The sequence below is a fragment of the Malania oleifera genome, chromosome 6, assembly GCF_029873635.1.
Source record: "Malania oleifera isolate guangnan ecotype guangnan chromosome 6, ASM2987363v1, whole genome shotgun sequence".
NCBI classification, from domain to species: domain Eukaryota; kingdom Viridiplantae; phylum Streptophyta; class Magnoliopsida; order Santalales; family Ximeniaceae; genus Malania; species Malania oleifera.
The window spans coordinates 104,033,361-104,047,812 of NC_080422.1; the positions used below are offsets into that span (position 1 = coordinate 104,033,361).

The following is a 14,452-nucleotide window of genomic DNA, read 5'->3' on the forward strand; positions in this document are numbered from 1 at the left end:
TTGGGATGGAGATTCGCCAGGACAAAATTGCAGGGAGGTTATGGCTATCTCAGGGCGGTTATGTGGAGAAGATGTTGGAAAGGTTTAGCATGACTGATGCTAAACTGGTATGTACACCTCTAGCAAGTCACTTTAAATTATCTACTGTTGAATGCCCAAGTATAGATGATGATATCAGGGACATGTCAAAGGTCCCCTATACTAGCACTGTGTGGAGTTTAATGTATGCCGTGATGTGTACAAGACCAGACTTGACACATGCAGTGAGTGTGGTGAGTAAGTTTCTCTCTAATCCAAGTATACAACATTGGGAAGCCGTCAAATGGATTTTCAAATACTTATGGGGTACTTCTAGTTATAGCATCATGTTCGGCAAGTAACGGGATAGTCCATTAGTTGTGGGGTTTGTTGATGCTGATTATGCAGGGGATATGGATGACAAAAGGTCTACAACGAGTTATGTCTTTACCCTTGTGGGAGGACCTATATGTTGGAGGTCCATGGTATAATCCTTAGTGACATTATTTACAACTGAATCTGAATACATGGCAGTTGCCGAAACTGCAAAAGAAGCCTTATGGCTTACCGGTTTGGTCAAAGAGCTGGGTGTACATCAAAGTGGGGTTGTGCTACATTGTGACAGTCAAAGCGCTATCTACTTGGCGAAGAATCTAGTGTACCATGCTAGAACCAAGCATATTGATGTAAGGTTCCGTAAGGTTCGGGAATTGATTACTTCAAGTGAACTTGTATTGGAGAAGGTTCACACATCTGAAAACGCAGCGGACATTTTGACAAAACCGGTTACTACTAATAAGTTCAAGCATTGCTTGGACTTGCTTCATGTCTCCAAGTGCCAGAAGGGAGATGGACCCAACCTAACGTTCCAAGTTCAAGGTGGAGCATCGGGTTCATATTTTTGGTTTCTTCTAAGGGCCATATGTTCGCCAAGGTGGAGTTTGCTTTGAATTATGTCTCACATTCAAAAGAAAAGCATGAATGAAAATCAAAGTGCAGCAGTTCAGCAGTTGCAGTATTTTCTGTTCTGTCTAAAACCATTGACGGATTTCCTGAAACTATCGACGGTTTTGTTCTGGGCATCGAGGTTGAATTCAAAATTTGAATATGAACGTTAAGTTGGTTGGGTTTTGGAGGAAAACCTCTGAAGGAAACTTTGTTTATACGCTTGTCTGAGTGTATTGAGAAAAGAAGATCATTGTGTGTATTGTATTGTCTTCTTTGACATTTATATAGTGAAAACCTTATCCAATTGCTACCGTGGATGTAGGCATTGCCAAATGTCACGGTCCGCCTTTTTCACATCGTTGTGAAGGGCCGTGCGGCGCTAGCTAAAGCACTCTTGCTTAACTAGCCAGCCTTTTGTTTACCAACATTCATCCACGAAGCACTTTCATTAACATTCAATCAGATAGCAGCGGAAATAATAATCAATTCATGAAAGTCGTGGCAACCAAGCAGTAAATATTGAAGCAAACGTAATTCATTAACAAATCCTCCGTTGACATGTTGTACTTAGCGAGGGAGGCAAGTAGGCTAAGCACGTTGACAATTGCTAGTGAGTTTTACAATGACTGATGAACACTCACCCTCCCCTAAAGAGCTTTCTAGGCCATTCTCACTCTAGCACTAGGAAACATCAAAGTGACCGAGGAGTCATACTGCCTTATTTGGCTTACAATGAAATAAATACTAGAAAATAACCCTACACTAGTATTTACATGATGGAAACCCATCCCAAACACACGAGATAAGCGGTCATAGGCAAGCATAATGCCCTGAACAAGCTTAGCCCGTGACACCAAACCACGTAAATCTTTGTTGTTGTTGTTCTTGCTTTCAGATATACTGCATGTGTGTGTTCATATTTGTTCTTCACTAGTTGCTGCGTTTAATTCCGCTGTGCAAATACTACTTCATACACAACAGCGTGTGCCATGAAAGTGCTGGGTTTCTTCCATTTCTTTGGGTCTATGTGCTTATTTTTCATACCATTTGATATCTCCACTGCCAGTGAGCCATCAGTTGGTAGGATTTATCCAGGGTTTCAAGGGTCTCATAATAATTTGATAGATAATTTGGGAATGTTTTTTATCTCCAACAGCTTTAATTTTGCCTTTGGTTTTTCTGCTACCCAAGACTCTAGTTCATATCACTTATGTGTAGTTCAAATGATGAGTCGGATAGTTGTCTGGACTGCGACTCAAGGCTCAGAGGTTGGAAATTCTGATAAATTTGTGTGACACAAATGGTAATGTCTACTTGGAGAAGGAGGGAAGAATGGTTTGGTCTACTAATACTGCAAGTGAAGGAGTTACTGCCATGGAGTTACAGGACTTGGGCAATTTAGTTTTACTTGGTAATGATGCTGTGGCAATTTGGCAAAGTTTTAGCCATCCCACTAACACCCTTTTGCCAACTCAAGTTTTTTTTTTTCCTAACAAAATGAGGCTTGTAAGTAATCCCAACAACAATTACTTGAGTTTTTACCTTGAATTGAAATCTGGAGATGCAGTTCTTTATCGAGGATTCCAAAATCCACAACCTTATTGGTCTCTGGCTAATGATGTGAAGAAAATCATTCACAATACTGGGGAAGTCATTTCATTTTCCATTACTTACAATTCGTGGGTTTTCTTTGATCAAAGTCAAACTGTTGTCTGCAAAATAATCTTTGCTTACAGTTCTAGTGCAATTTTTACCCAGGCTGCTGTTTTAGGAACTGATGGGTTTATTTCATTCCACAATCTTTAGGAGCAAAACTCCTCCAATTTAGCATCAACGAGGATACCGCAGGATGAGTGTAGCACACCAGAACCTGTAATCCATATCATATTTGTAGTGGAGGGACAAGAGGCACTAAATTTTGCCAATGCCTTCCAGTTCTTAGCACATATGCAAACTGCGATCATGGAATTCTCTCTCCTTGCAATAGCTTGAAGAGTTCTGTAGAGCTTGTGAATGCTGGAGATGAACTTGATTATTTTGCCCTTGGATTTGTTGCTCATCTTCCCATTTTTATCTAAATGGTTGCAAAGATGCTTGCCTATGGAACTGCTCTTGTATCATGTTGTTATTTGAAAATGTTTCCAGTAATTGTTTTCTATTTGACCAGCTAGGAAGCTTGCAACGGCAGACTGAATTGGGTTCTTCCAGGTTACTTTCATATATTAAGGTCTCTACTAGCGGGGACCACAGGCTAAGTCCTGGAAGGGAAGAAGGCAGCACTCAGAATCACTTTCTAATTGTCATGTTCATAGTTACTCCAATTTTATTAGTTGTTGCTAGTTTACTATGTTTTAAACTCTGGTACAGCCGAAAAAATAAAGGAGCGGTGGGACCTGTTCATGATGTCTTGGAAAGGGATAATGTCTCCTCTCAGAATTCCCTAGAAGAGGAAGATTTCCTGTAGAACTCATCTAACATGCCAATCCGCTTCAGTTTCAAAGAGCTTGAAATTGCTACTAACAACTTCTCTATGAAGCTTGGTTAGGGTGGATTTGGCTCCGTATACAAAGTTATCCTTCCACATGGGATACAGATTGCCATGAAGAAGCTGGAAGGAATTGGCCAGGGTAAGAAAGAATTTCAAACTAAAGTTGCCATCATTGGCAGCAGCCACCACACCCACTTGGCCAGGCTCAGAGGCTTCTGTGCGAAAGGTACTCACCGGCTTCTTGCCTATGATTATGTGGCATCTTTGGATAGATGGATCTTCAGTATAAATGAAGGCGGCTCAACTTTGGGCTGGGAAATGAGATTCGATGTAGCTCTGGGTATTGCTAAAGGATTAGCTTGTCTTCATGAGGGCTGCAACATAAAGATTGGTCACTGTGATATAAAACCTGAAAATGTGCTTCTGGATGAAAATTACCAAGCCAAGGTCTCGGACTTTGGTTTGGTAACAGAGTCGTGTAGTTACAACAGTGAGGGGTACTACTAGAGGGTACTTGGCACCTGAATGGATTACAAACCATGCCATATCAGAGAAAAGTGACGTATATAGCTTTGGCATGGTTCTACTTGAAATCATCGGGGGAAGAAGGAACTTTAATCCAGCAGAGAATTCATAAAAAAGCCCATTTCCCTTCTTATGCACTCAAGATGGTGGAAGAGGCAAGTTGAAAGAAATATTAGATCCATAACTGATGATCAGAGGGTTTTTATTGCAATTAAAGTTGCTGTATTGTGTTTATAAGGGAACATGTCCCCAAGACCATCCATGGCTAAAGTAGTTCAAATGCTTGAAGGTGTCTGTGATGCCCCTTCGCCTTCAAGCTTCTCTGAGATGGGGACCAACTTCTTTAAAAATTTTGTTAGACCAATCAGAGAGGGTGCTTTACCTGAACTCTTATATGGACATGATGACACAAACTTTTCGGCTGTGCAACTATCGGGTCCAAGATAATTCAATGATAGATGTATGCTAATGATGAGGAAACAACTATTCAGGTGGGTAAGGTTGAACAAATCACAGATCCCGCAAGGTTCCACCATTAGCCTCTCTTTTATAGTTCTTGCAATAAGATAACTATCTTGCAAATTCCTTTGTGGTGTCTAAATATATGTCAAGACTAAGTTAGTCCTTATAATGGTTTTTTTGGTGAAGAACAGCTTCTATCACTATTTTTCATATCTTCTTTTTTAGTAAAAAGCTGAGAAGAGAATTGGTTTAGTAATTCAGGGTGTGAGTAAAAAAATGACTCTCTTCGACCTCGAAAATGTCCTGTCTATGATCTTGCATAAGGTAGTACGTGATTTCTATTCCTTTGAGGAATAACATTGGCTATGGAATTACTTGACAGTTATGGAAGTAAAGCATCATGCAGCTTGCAAAACTTAAGTGCTCGCAAATTTGATTTGAAGCCACTCTTACTTTGAATTTAATTGAAAACAACGCACATTAACTTGGGAAAAAATTGTAAGCTCTCTGTAGCCATCCCCTCCATGGATCCATTATTGATGTAAAAATGTAAATTTATATTTGAAGATGTTGCAATCATTGAGCAGACTGCTAATCTTTAAGACAGCATGGTTATGGCTTTAATTCAACCTGAACCCTCCCCAGTCATTGATATAGCATGAGAGCCCTGTACACTGGGTGTTGCATTTTGCATTTTTGGTTCTGCACCTAACATAACACCACCTCCCCCCACCCCACACCCCACCCCCCCACGCCAAATTTTTTTTTTTAACCTAACTAAAGGTTTGGGTACTTGCAATATAGGCCAATAGCACACCAGTGAGGAGGAATGAGCTTTAGTGGCTGTAGGAGGGTGAGGGATAGGCTTAGAATAACTTGGACCAGGATAGTAAGGATTTAACATCACTCTTGACTTTTTGAAGGATATTGCCTATACTGAATGGAGTGCGGAAAAGGCTTGGTGCTGGTTGCTGTTGTGTCATCTTGAACAAAACAGGTTGTCATTCTGAAGAGTAGTTTCAATAGTTTTGAGCACTGAAGGGATGACTTTCACATATATACGTCTCAGAAATTCACAGATACTAATATTGCTGACTCATAGTTCCTCAATTAAAAGTACAAATGAATTCTTTTAACTGGATTGGTTATCCAAACCATTTCTTGAGCAAAATTTGACAAAGGTCAGTGATCCTAACATTACCTAGAAGCGAAAACTTATTTCATTAATTTTTTTTGGGAGAATGAGAGCTCCAAGGGGCTCAAATAATCCAGAGCCATCCAAGAACAGAACCACTGACCAACCCAATTCCTAAGAAGACAGCCATCACAATTGCAGATATTTCTGCTTCTGTAGCGGGTACGGATTTAGGGGCGAGGATCATTGCAACGCTTGTCAAATATCCATTAGTCAATCCTAGCATAGATGTTAACAATACCACCGGTACCTCTGATTTCAGCCACCTCGGTCCATGGAGGCAACCTGTAAAGAGTGGGTAGAACAGAAGCCTGCCAATGCATGCCCACGTAGCCTTTCTGATACTCTTGAGAAGATGCAATGCAGTTAAGGACTTGCCAATGAAATCTGAAACATTATAAATAGCGATCAGCAAAATGGGGTACCAATCTTGTAGAAGCTCAGATTCCAAATCATCTGCTATGAATCCAGGAAATATGGACAGAGTTACAGTATAGATCATGAGAACTCCAAAAGCTGGCCACCGGATTTTTCTAGCCACCTCCCAAAATTTCGGCCTAGAGCTCTGCTCATCATCTTGAATCTGTCTGTAGTACTGCTGCATGACTTGCAGCTTGAACAGCAAGTTGCAGCAAACAATGCAGCCTAGCAGAATAAAGGTGCTGACTATAAAATAAAGGTGGGCACTTGTGCGTAGACCTTGCGGTGTCTGTTGAAGTGATGCCTTTGTTATGATCCTCAAGATGGACACTAGAACACCTGTGACCAAACGAAGTGATCATGGAACTAGCAAAATATAAAGTTAAGAGGCTTGTAGCATACATAGCTTGAGGAGAGCCTTCCCGGTTACTTAAGTGCTCTCCTGCTGTGCCATTTTTCGGGCTTTCATCAGGTGCCCCTTGTGACAATTACCATCTTAATTAAGAGTTCTATAAAAAAATGTTGATTTTGATTTAGAAAATTTTCTAGATTAAGTTACTCTAGGGCAAACAAAATTGATTGATTTGAACACCTTTCCACACGAATGGATTCCTAAAAATCAAGAGTGCAATTGAATCTTTTCTAAACTTGGTACTGTACCACCGCGATCACTAAGCATCAACTGGGAGACGTTTCTGTGAAAAAGCAAGGGTGGCAAGATCTCGAATCTCAAAACCATCATCTGGGAGACGTTTTTGTGTTAAGTCTATTTTGTCATGTGGGATGTTTTTAGGAAAAGCATGGGAGGGAAATGCAGTGCATTAAAATATAAATTCCAAGGGATTGTTGACTTGCAATTCCAGGTCTGATCTTTTTGACCTCTCTCTCCTAATCTCATGTTGCGTGCCTTTTTTTTTTTTTCTCTCTCTAATGGCTTTAACAGAACAGAGTTATAGCGCCAAATGCCCAAAAAAAAGAAAAGGAAAAAGAAAATCCAGTAACTTTGTAGTGCCCATTAAATCCATTCTACAGCATATTTTATTCTAGACTCTGTACAGAATTCTCCTTTTTTCATGTGACTCGGTTAATAAAGGTGTTTGGCCTTATCCATCTTAGCCAACTTCATGTAACCTTCAATTTCGGAGTGCTTTATCAGAGCACCCACCATGTTCTCTGCAAGAAATTCTCATAGCTTCCATTTTATTGAGTTAGCTAATAGTTAGGAAGGACAAGTAAAAAGTGTATATATATATATATAAATGGAAGTTGAGATTTTACATGGTACCTGAAGAAGCAGTGCCAGCAAAAACTGCTTGCATATACTGCTTCGGCAGCTTTCCTGCAGACCCTATCAAACTCCCTCCAATCAAGCCATCAGCAAACCCACATATTACAACCGATGCAACAGTCATGATATACGCTCCACTTGTGCCCCCTCTACGCTCAGTGCTGCACCCAGCCCAATCCATGAATGGAGGCACCATCAGAGACGCAACAAAAATGGAAAATCCTAAGTTCATCCTCACTCTGAAACTCAGTTTCTCCCTCCAGCCAGCCCAACTTATCAATACAACTAGTACTAATACCGAAGAGCTCATGTAGGCCATGGAGAAAACCTTTTCGACCTCCTTGCCCGGATAAAGATGGCCAAAGTAATCGATAGCTGTGATTAAAGCATTCCATGGGAGCAAATTGCCAGCACCAAGCAAGAAATGGATCACATAGGCAATTCTATAGGTATCCCTGCAGGGCTCTCTTTGATCTTCAGGACCTTTCATATCTTCCATTCTCTGCATTCTTGCTCCCTTCCAAGTTCCTATGAAGAGACTTTAGTGGAACTCAAGCATATATCATTTAAATGGCGATTCAACACCACGAAAATGATTTCTTCAATATGGGGAACAAAGGTGGGGGGGTGTAAATAGGCCAAACTGAACTTGGCCTTGGCCTTGGCCTTTTTCTATCTTTAGATGGGACAAAGCTCACGAAGAATTATCGGTGTTCATTGTAGCTTAAATGGATCATGGACTAGGATGATTGGTTTGGTCTTGGAATCATGCTAGGGCTCATGCATGTAGAAAAAATTGTGCTTGTGCTGTGTGGGGACGGCAATGGATGGGTGGTATTGCAGGTACACTTTATTCTGCTGCTACACATGCCTAAGCTCCTCTGGCACTGTTGGAATATGTAGCACTTCCAAGAGTATCGTTTGCTAGTAACCAGTCTATATGGAATAATGTTAGGCCATAAGGTCCATAAAAGACATGGAATAGTCATGATTTCCACTTTTTTCCCTCCCAGTGTTCTTTCAATCTTTTCACCCAGCTGTATGAAGTACTTCACTTCTATTTTCCAATATGATTATGAGCCAATTTTGGCAATTACCCAATTGAACTATGTATGTGTATATGCAGTACACTGTTTTAGTGCAGTAAGCATACTTTTTGTCCTATAACACATGGAATGATTGAATGCAATAAGTGGGAGTTAGCTAGGGATCTTTATTTGAGTGTGATGGCTGGGGATTTTTCTTGATGGACTTGTGTTTGTCTTTACATGTTTCATTCCCATTTGAAATACTTTATGATTATATGTTTATGAAAGATTGAAATGCTTTATGATATGGTTATGAAAGAGTTGAAATGCTTTATGTGACTAAAATGAGTTCTGGAAGACGTACTACTAGTGGAGGCAGAAGTGATGTGCATGTATGCTACTCAGCGCCAGAGAGCTTATGGATGTTTTTTTCCTCTTCAGTGGTTGTTTTTCCCCTGCGAATTGTTTCCGAAGGGAAATTTCTTGTCCTTTTTCCAGAGGCAAAATTCTTGTCCTTTCTTTCCTAAAATTTTCAGCCTACTTAGGAAGTGGATTTCTATTTTACCTTTCTTTTTCTTTCACCCATTTCCCCCTCTTTTAATTGTAAAAAATGTCTATCCAAATAAAGTATTCATCCAGAAAGAGAAAGGAAGCATTTAGTCCTCAACAAGATTTTCAAGATGGGATTTGTTTTGTAGGACTGGTTTGAGAGAATTAGACAGGCTTAAATAGAATTGGACTGGACTAGGTATGATAGTTATGTAATCTTGTGTTTAGAATTCGATTTATAAAGGATACAATAAGGACATAAATAGAATTTATTTATTGGTTTTTATACCTAAAAAGTGTTAACCGTTTCTCTCTCTCTCTCTCTCTCTGAACTCTGCCTCCCTAGAAATTCTAGGCATATGTACTTGTCTTAATGCAGAAAACCCTTATGTTATATTTAGCAGCATGTATTTGGGATCTTAGATTTAAATTTGGATAAAATTTAACATAATTTTGCATTACATTGGGTCTAAATTCATACAAATTTAAATTTAAGGTTTTCTCCAAACATAAAATTAGAAATTTTTGAGACAGAGCACATACCTAGTGATCGAACCATGTGTATCATAGTCATTAATTGGCATCACAAAAACCCTAATACTACACCTATTCCTCCTTTCACATGCCTCAAAATTCGTTGCATTGCATCTAGATGAGCCTTTGTTTGGTTTCTGTATGAACCTGATCCCTCCAATACCAAATGATATGTCCAATCGTGTAATTGCAAGGTAGATAAGTCCATTCACCATTAGCATGTTGCTGTCACACATCTCAAGTTTTGCCGGCACAAAGTCTTGCATTTGTAGAAATAACAATAGAGAAAATGCTGCAGACCTGAAAACACTTTAAGACACGTTACAATATTATTTTCCTTAAAACGTGATTTGCTCCCACTAGATCAGTGTGTATTGAGTCAGCAAATATGTTTTCAAAATATAATGAAACTCAAAATATAATCTGATATCAGTTTGCATTATACACATATGAAAAATTGATCACAAACACCCTCAAAAAAATCTGAACAAATTTTTGAAGTTTTATTTTTGTAAAAAACAAAACTCAGGATTGAAAAAGATATAATTTGTGAAAACTTTTTGAGAGAAATAAAATGAGAGAATGATTGAATATTTCCATAATTCTTGGATTTAATTTTGTCTTTAAATAGACAGAAACAGTTTGAAATATATTCAATCTTTCTTCGTGTTCAGTAGACCTGGTTGCACTTCTCATGCGTCAACTAAATGCACCACTAACGCCCTACAACCCACACCACATGCGCACGAGCGTACGGACGGTGCTAGGGTGCATTAGGGTACACACTATCAATATCTCTTAACCAACTTTAAGAAATTATCCCACTTTATCATTTATTAATGACTTTTTTCTTTTCCACTCTTTCCAATGTGGGACAAACCCTCATAGCAATAAATGCTCCTCATGAAAGCTTTAGAGAATTCATAAATGGAAGACTTTGAAAAACCCATAAAATTGATTATGTTAAAAAAATATTTCAACAGCATTTACTTCCATTAAAGTAGAGAGTGGATTGCAACATAAGAACAACCCTCCATTGGTTTGCTTCACCTCAAGATCAAGAAATTTCTTATTAAATTGGAAATGACTTGGATAGTGTTTCAGAGTGTATATTTTAGATTTTAATTTTAGATTGGGGTGGACTCGAATAAATTTTAATATAATTATATATTATATCTTATCCAAATTTAATATTAATCCAAATTCAAGACCTCTTCATCCTTTTTCTTTTTTAAAGGCAAGAAAATGCCTTGATCTTTGTTAGCTGGTGGGATGAGACCAATCATCTCTAGCGCCCATCTGCATGGAGTAAGCATCTTCCCTGTAGCGTATTGGATAATCTGAATCCTTCAACTAGACCACACCAAAATTTGTCAAGCCCATCCCAATTTAACTTGCCAAACAAACAAACATTAGTATGAATAACTCCAAGCATAGAACTTTCACCCTAAATAATTAGCATGCCCTTGATCTTAATAGATTAGATTTTAAAACGTAACTGAGTTTGGAACTTTCAGCCTAAAAGCATTCAATTCCAAGTCTAGAGCACCAAATATGGAGTACTCATTTTCCATTTAAACTCCCCATTAATGGAAAACGAACTCTCCCCTCCCAAACAACTCCTATGTACATCCCTTCCTACTTAAATTCCCCACTAATGGAAAAGAATTCCCCCTCCAAGGTGAGGAGATGAAAATTGGGGTTCGAGGCCTAGGTTCATCACCTCATCCTGCAAAAAAGGCGAGAATAGAATTCAAGAATTTTGTTTAGGTAAAGGAAATAAGAAAGGAATTTATTTTTTTCTTACATTTTCTATTTTTATTAAATACTATTAAATAAAAAAATATTTGTAATGTGATTAAAATTTTTTAAAAATTAAAATATTAATGATGTGCAGAATTAAAATTGTATTCATTGATTTGGTATATTTTTTATTTTCATTTTCCTTGATGACCGAACATAAAAAGGTGGGGATCTTGTTTAGGAAAAAGTTTTCGACAAATGGGCTCTCCTTATATTTTAACATATGAGCTCTCCCCATTTTTGACTGATGAACTTCACCCATATTTTGACAGGTGAGCTCATATTGACGAACGAGTTCTACTCATATTTTAATAGATGAGTTCTACTTATACACGATAGTAAGCTTCGCTCATAGAATTATAGATTTACTTGTCTCAAAATGATGAGATTTAGTTATAAAATTGTATGGTTACACAATTATATTTGGATGGTAAATTCTATTTGACCACCACTCAAGACACCTCAACTCATAATTGCGTAGCAAAGCTTCCTCAGTTCATGAATTATTTTGATTCAACTACTAATTTAATAAGAGTCTAGACATTTTTAATTTATTTTCTTTTGTTATTTAACTTATAATTGTTAAATTTAACATGGTAGAATATCTCAAGATTACTCCTAAGCTTGATAATTGATTTCTAAGCTTAAGATTGGGGGCAACTGATGTGGAATAAAATAAATATTTACAATAAAGGGACCAAACGTTTTCCTGGGTATTGCTCAAGATGATTATAGAGGAAAACTAATAATGTTAAGAATTCCACTTGTGAGTTTGTCCCACATTAAAAAATTTGAATGGATGATGAGTGCTTATATACATAATTGTGCCCAATACCTAATAAGCTTAAACTTTTGGATCAAGTTAGTGTTCACCCATGTGTATCAAGTCCACCCATGGACTCCTTCGGTGTTAACAAGTGGTATTAGAGCTGACGGTTCGTAATTCTAGGTAAGTGACATCATAAAAAAAGTCGAGGTGTGAAACTAATTCTTTTGACGTGCTACCAATTGGAGGACCAAGTGTGTGATCAAGACCAATAAGGATCATCTAAGCCTGAGATAGATTCGAATAAAGTCAATACGTGGGAGGTAGAATTGGTTCAAAAGCACGTGAAATGCAATCCGAGACACATAAGGCGTTAGTGATAAGACCCACTTGAGCAACTGTTAGGGAATTGGACTTACTCTCATAATAAAGATGGTTTTTGTTCAAGGGGGAGCAGTTGGAATTATAAGTGAGGGGGAGATTGTTGAGAATTCCACTTGTGAGGTTGTCCCACATTGAAAAATTTGAATGGATGATGGGTGCTTATATACATGGTTCGGCCAAAAACCTAATAAACTTAAGTTTTTTGGTCAAACTGGTGCTCACCCATGTGTATTAAGTCCACCCATGGACTCATCCAATGTTAACAAATAAAGGGTTTGTAATTCCTAAGTTAAGAAAAAGAAAGGAAGATAACTCCCGTAACTCCCTTTGAGTTAAGGATATATAGCTAGTTACTAGTATAAATATTAATTAGTATGTTCTCTACTACTATAAAAAAAAATATTTTAAAAAAAGTGCTATGGAGGGGAGGTAAAACATCTCACAATTTAACACTCTCTATGTTGTTATCTATTTTTTCTTCATAGTTACTTGGTTCAATGGCCCCCAAAGGTCAAGAATCTTCCATGATTTCTCTTCTTCTTGGTTGCAAATAATCATTGTTGAAATCCCATTTTATCTGGAGTTTCTTGTAGATAAATTTAAATTACTTAATTTACCTTTTTGGTTTTCAAAAATGCAAGAAGAGGCATCCATTTTAAATTTTCAAAATGTTCAAAATACTTTTTTTTTTATCTTTTAGTTGCCGTCTAAGGTTTTTCTTATCATAAGTTTCTCTCATCTCTTCGCCAAAATAAGGCTTTTTTCACAATGTGTAATTAAAAATCCGTTGCATCAAATTTGCAAAATACAAAAAAGAAAAAAAAAATTTGGCAAAAAAAATATACAAAAAAGAGGCCCTCATGCTTCCATCTTCTTGCCATCTTCACCTACATACACAACACTGCAATTTTAAAATTAGAAAGTTGGGTCTTAATTTGGGGCTCAATTTGGGCAAATGTTTTGATTTGCTTGTGCAATTAAATTTGCTTCTATTTAATGCCCAAATGTAGGCTTGTGCTTTCTTTAAGGCCTAATATGGGCCTATCTTTAATTAAAGTCCAATGTGGGCTTCGGTTGTGGGCTATTTCTTAATTACAAATCTATCCAACCCACTAACAAAATTTAAACTCAAAAAATTCAGCTTTTAAAATGAGGGTCAAATGGTCAAGATTCCATGCAAATAAAACAAATCAAAAGGAGATCCAGCCAGGCCTTCTTGTGCTTCAACGCTCGGGTTCTCAAATTAGGTGTAAGTCATCCTTATGTATTTTGGCACTAGGATTCTCAAAACATCGTGCAAGTCATCCTTATATGCTTCGGCACTAGGGTTCTCACGCTCGATGCAAGTCATTCCTCATGCACTTTGACTCGGGTTCCTACACCCAAGCATTCATCTGCAACTATTCATAGGTCTTTTTATGATCACCCGTTATGGGTCCATACTAACCACTAACTTTCAATCAAAGGCTACTAACTACTAATGGCTTAGAAGGCTCACTAAGGCCATGTATTTCATCTCGGTAATCAATAGCTCAGTCACTTGAAAGTGTGTGCTCCAACCTGGTAAAAATAGACATCTTTTATCTTTATAGTCATGTTGCTACAAAATAACAGAGGAATAGCCTCCACTGTCATTTTCAAGCAACAATGCCTATAAAAAGGGGCAGTTGTAGACACCCTAACTTTTATCATGTCATTTCAGTTATGAAACAGGGGTTCTGAATCAAATTAGTCCAGGTTTTGAAGGTTGGGGTTGTGCATAATTAATTGACCGTTCCTAAGTTCTTAAGTTGATTGGGTTGCAATTGATTTACTTAGCCATGTTCTAACACTAACTGAGGCGAGGAATGCACCCATGACCCCACAAATTTGAATTCTTGCTTTTCCAGTGGTCTAAATATCACCTCTTTCAGATAACAGTCGATATTAGCATAGTTCGTAGTCAGCTAGTCCATACCCAATATTACATCGAATCCATGCACATTTAGCATAATTAAGTCAGGTGGTAATACTCTCCCCTGAATTTCTACTAGATATCTCTTGA

The 14,452-nt window shown here is 37.9% G+C and overlaps 3 protein-coding genes across 3 annotated transcripts; 2 read left to right on the forward strand and 1 right to left on the reverse strand.

Moving 5' to 3' along the window:
* The first annotated feature begins 2,298 nt into the window (after positions 1-2,298).
* LOC131158742 (G-type lectin S-receptor-like serine/threonine-protein kinase SD2-5) lies at positions 2,299-3,430 on the forward strand. Its single transcript, XM_058113600.1, has 3 exons — positions 2,299-2,747; positions 2,861-3,017; positions 3,134-3,430. The coding sequence occupies exons 1-3, from the start codon at positions 2,299-2,301 to the stop codon at positions 3,428-3,430; spliced, it is 903 nt and encodes a 300-aa protein (XP_057969583.1).
* On the forward strand, positions 3,353-4,644 carry LOC131157802 (G-type lectin S-receptor-like serine/threonine-protein kinase SD2-5). Its single transcript, XM_058112194.1, has one exon. The coding sequence runs from the start codon at positions 3,566-3,568 to the stop codon at positions 3,959-3,961; it is 396 nt and encodes a 131-aa protein (XP_057968177.1). The 5' UTR covers positions 3,353-3,565; the 3' UTR covers positions 3,962-4,644.
* Positions 4,645-5,520: 876 nt separating this feature from the next.
* On the reverse strand, positions 5,521-7,852 carry LOC131157966 (equilibrative nucleotide transporter 8). Its single transcript, XM_058112451.1, has 2 exons — positions 7,342-7,852; positions 5,521-6,395 (listed from the first exon to the last, which is right to left on the reverse strand). The coding sequence occupies exons 1-2, from the start codon at positions 7,850-7,852 to the stop codon at positions 5,701-5,703; spliced, it is 1,206 nt and encodes a 401-aa protein (XP_057968434.1). The 3' UTR covers positions 5,521-5,700.
* Positions 7,853-14,452: the final 6,600 nt, after the last annotated feature.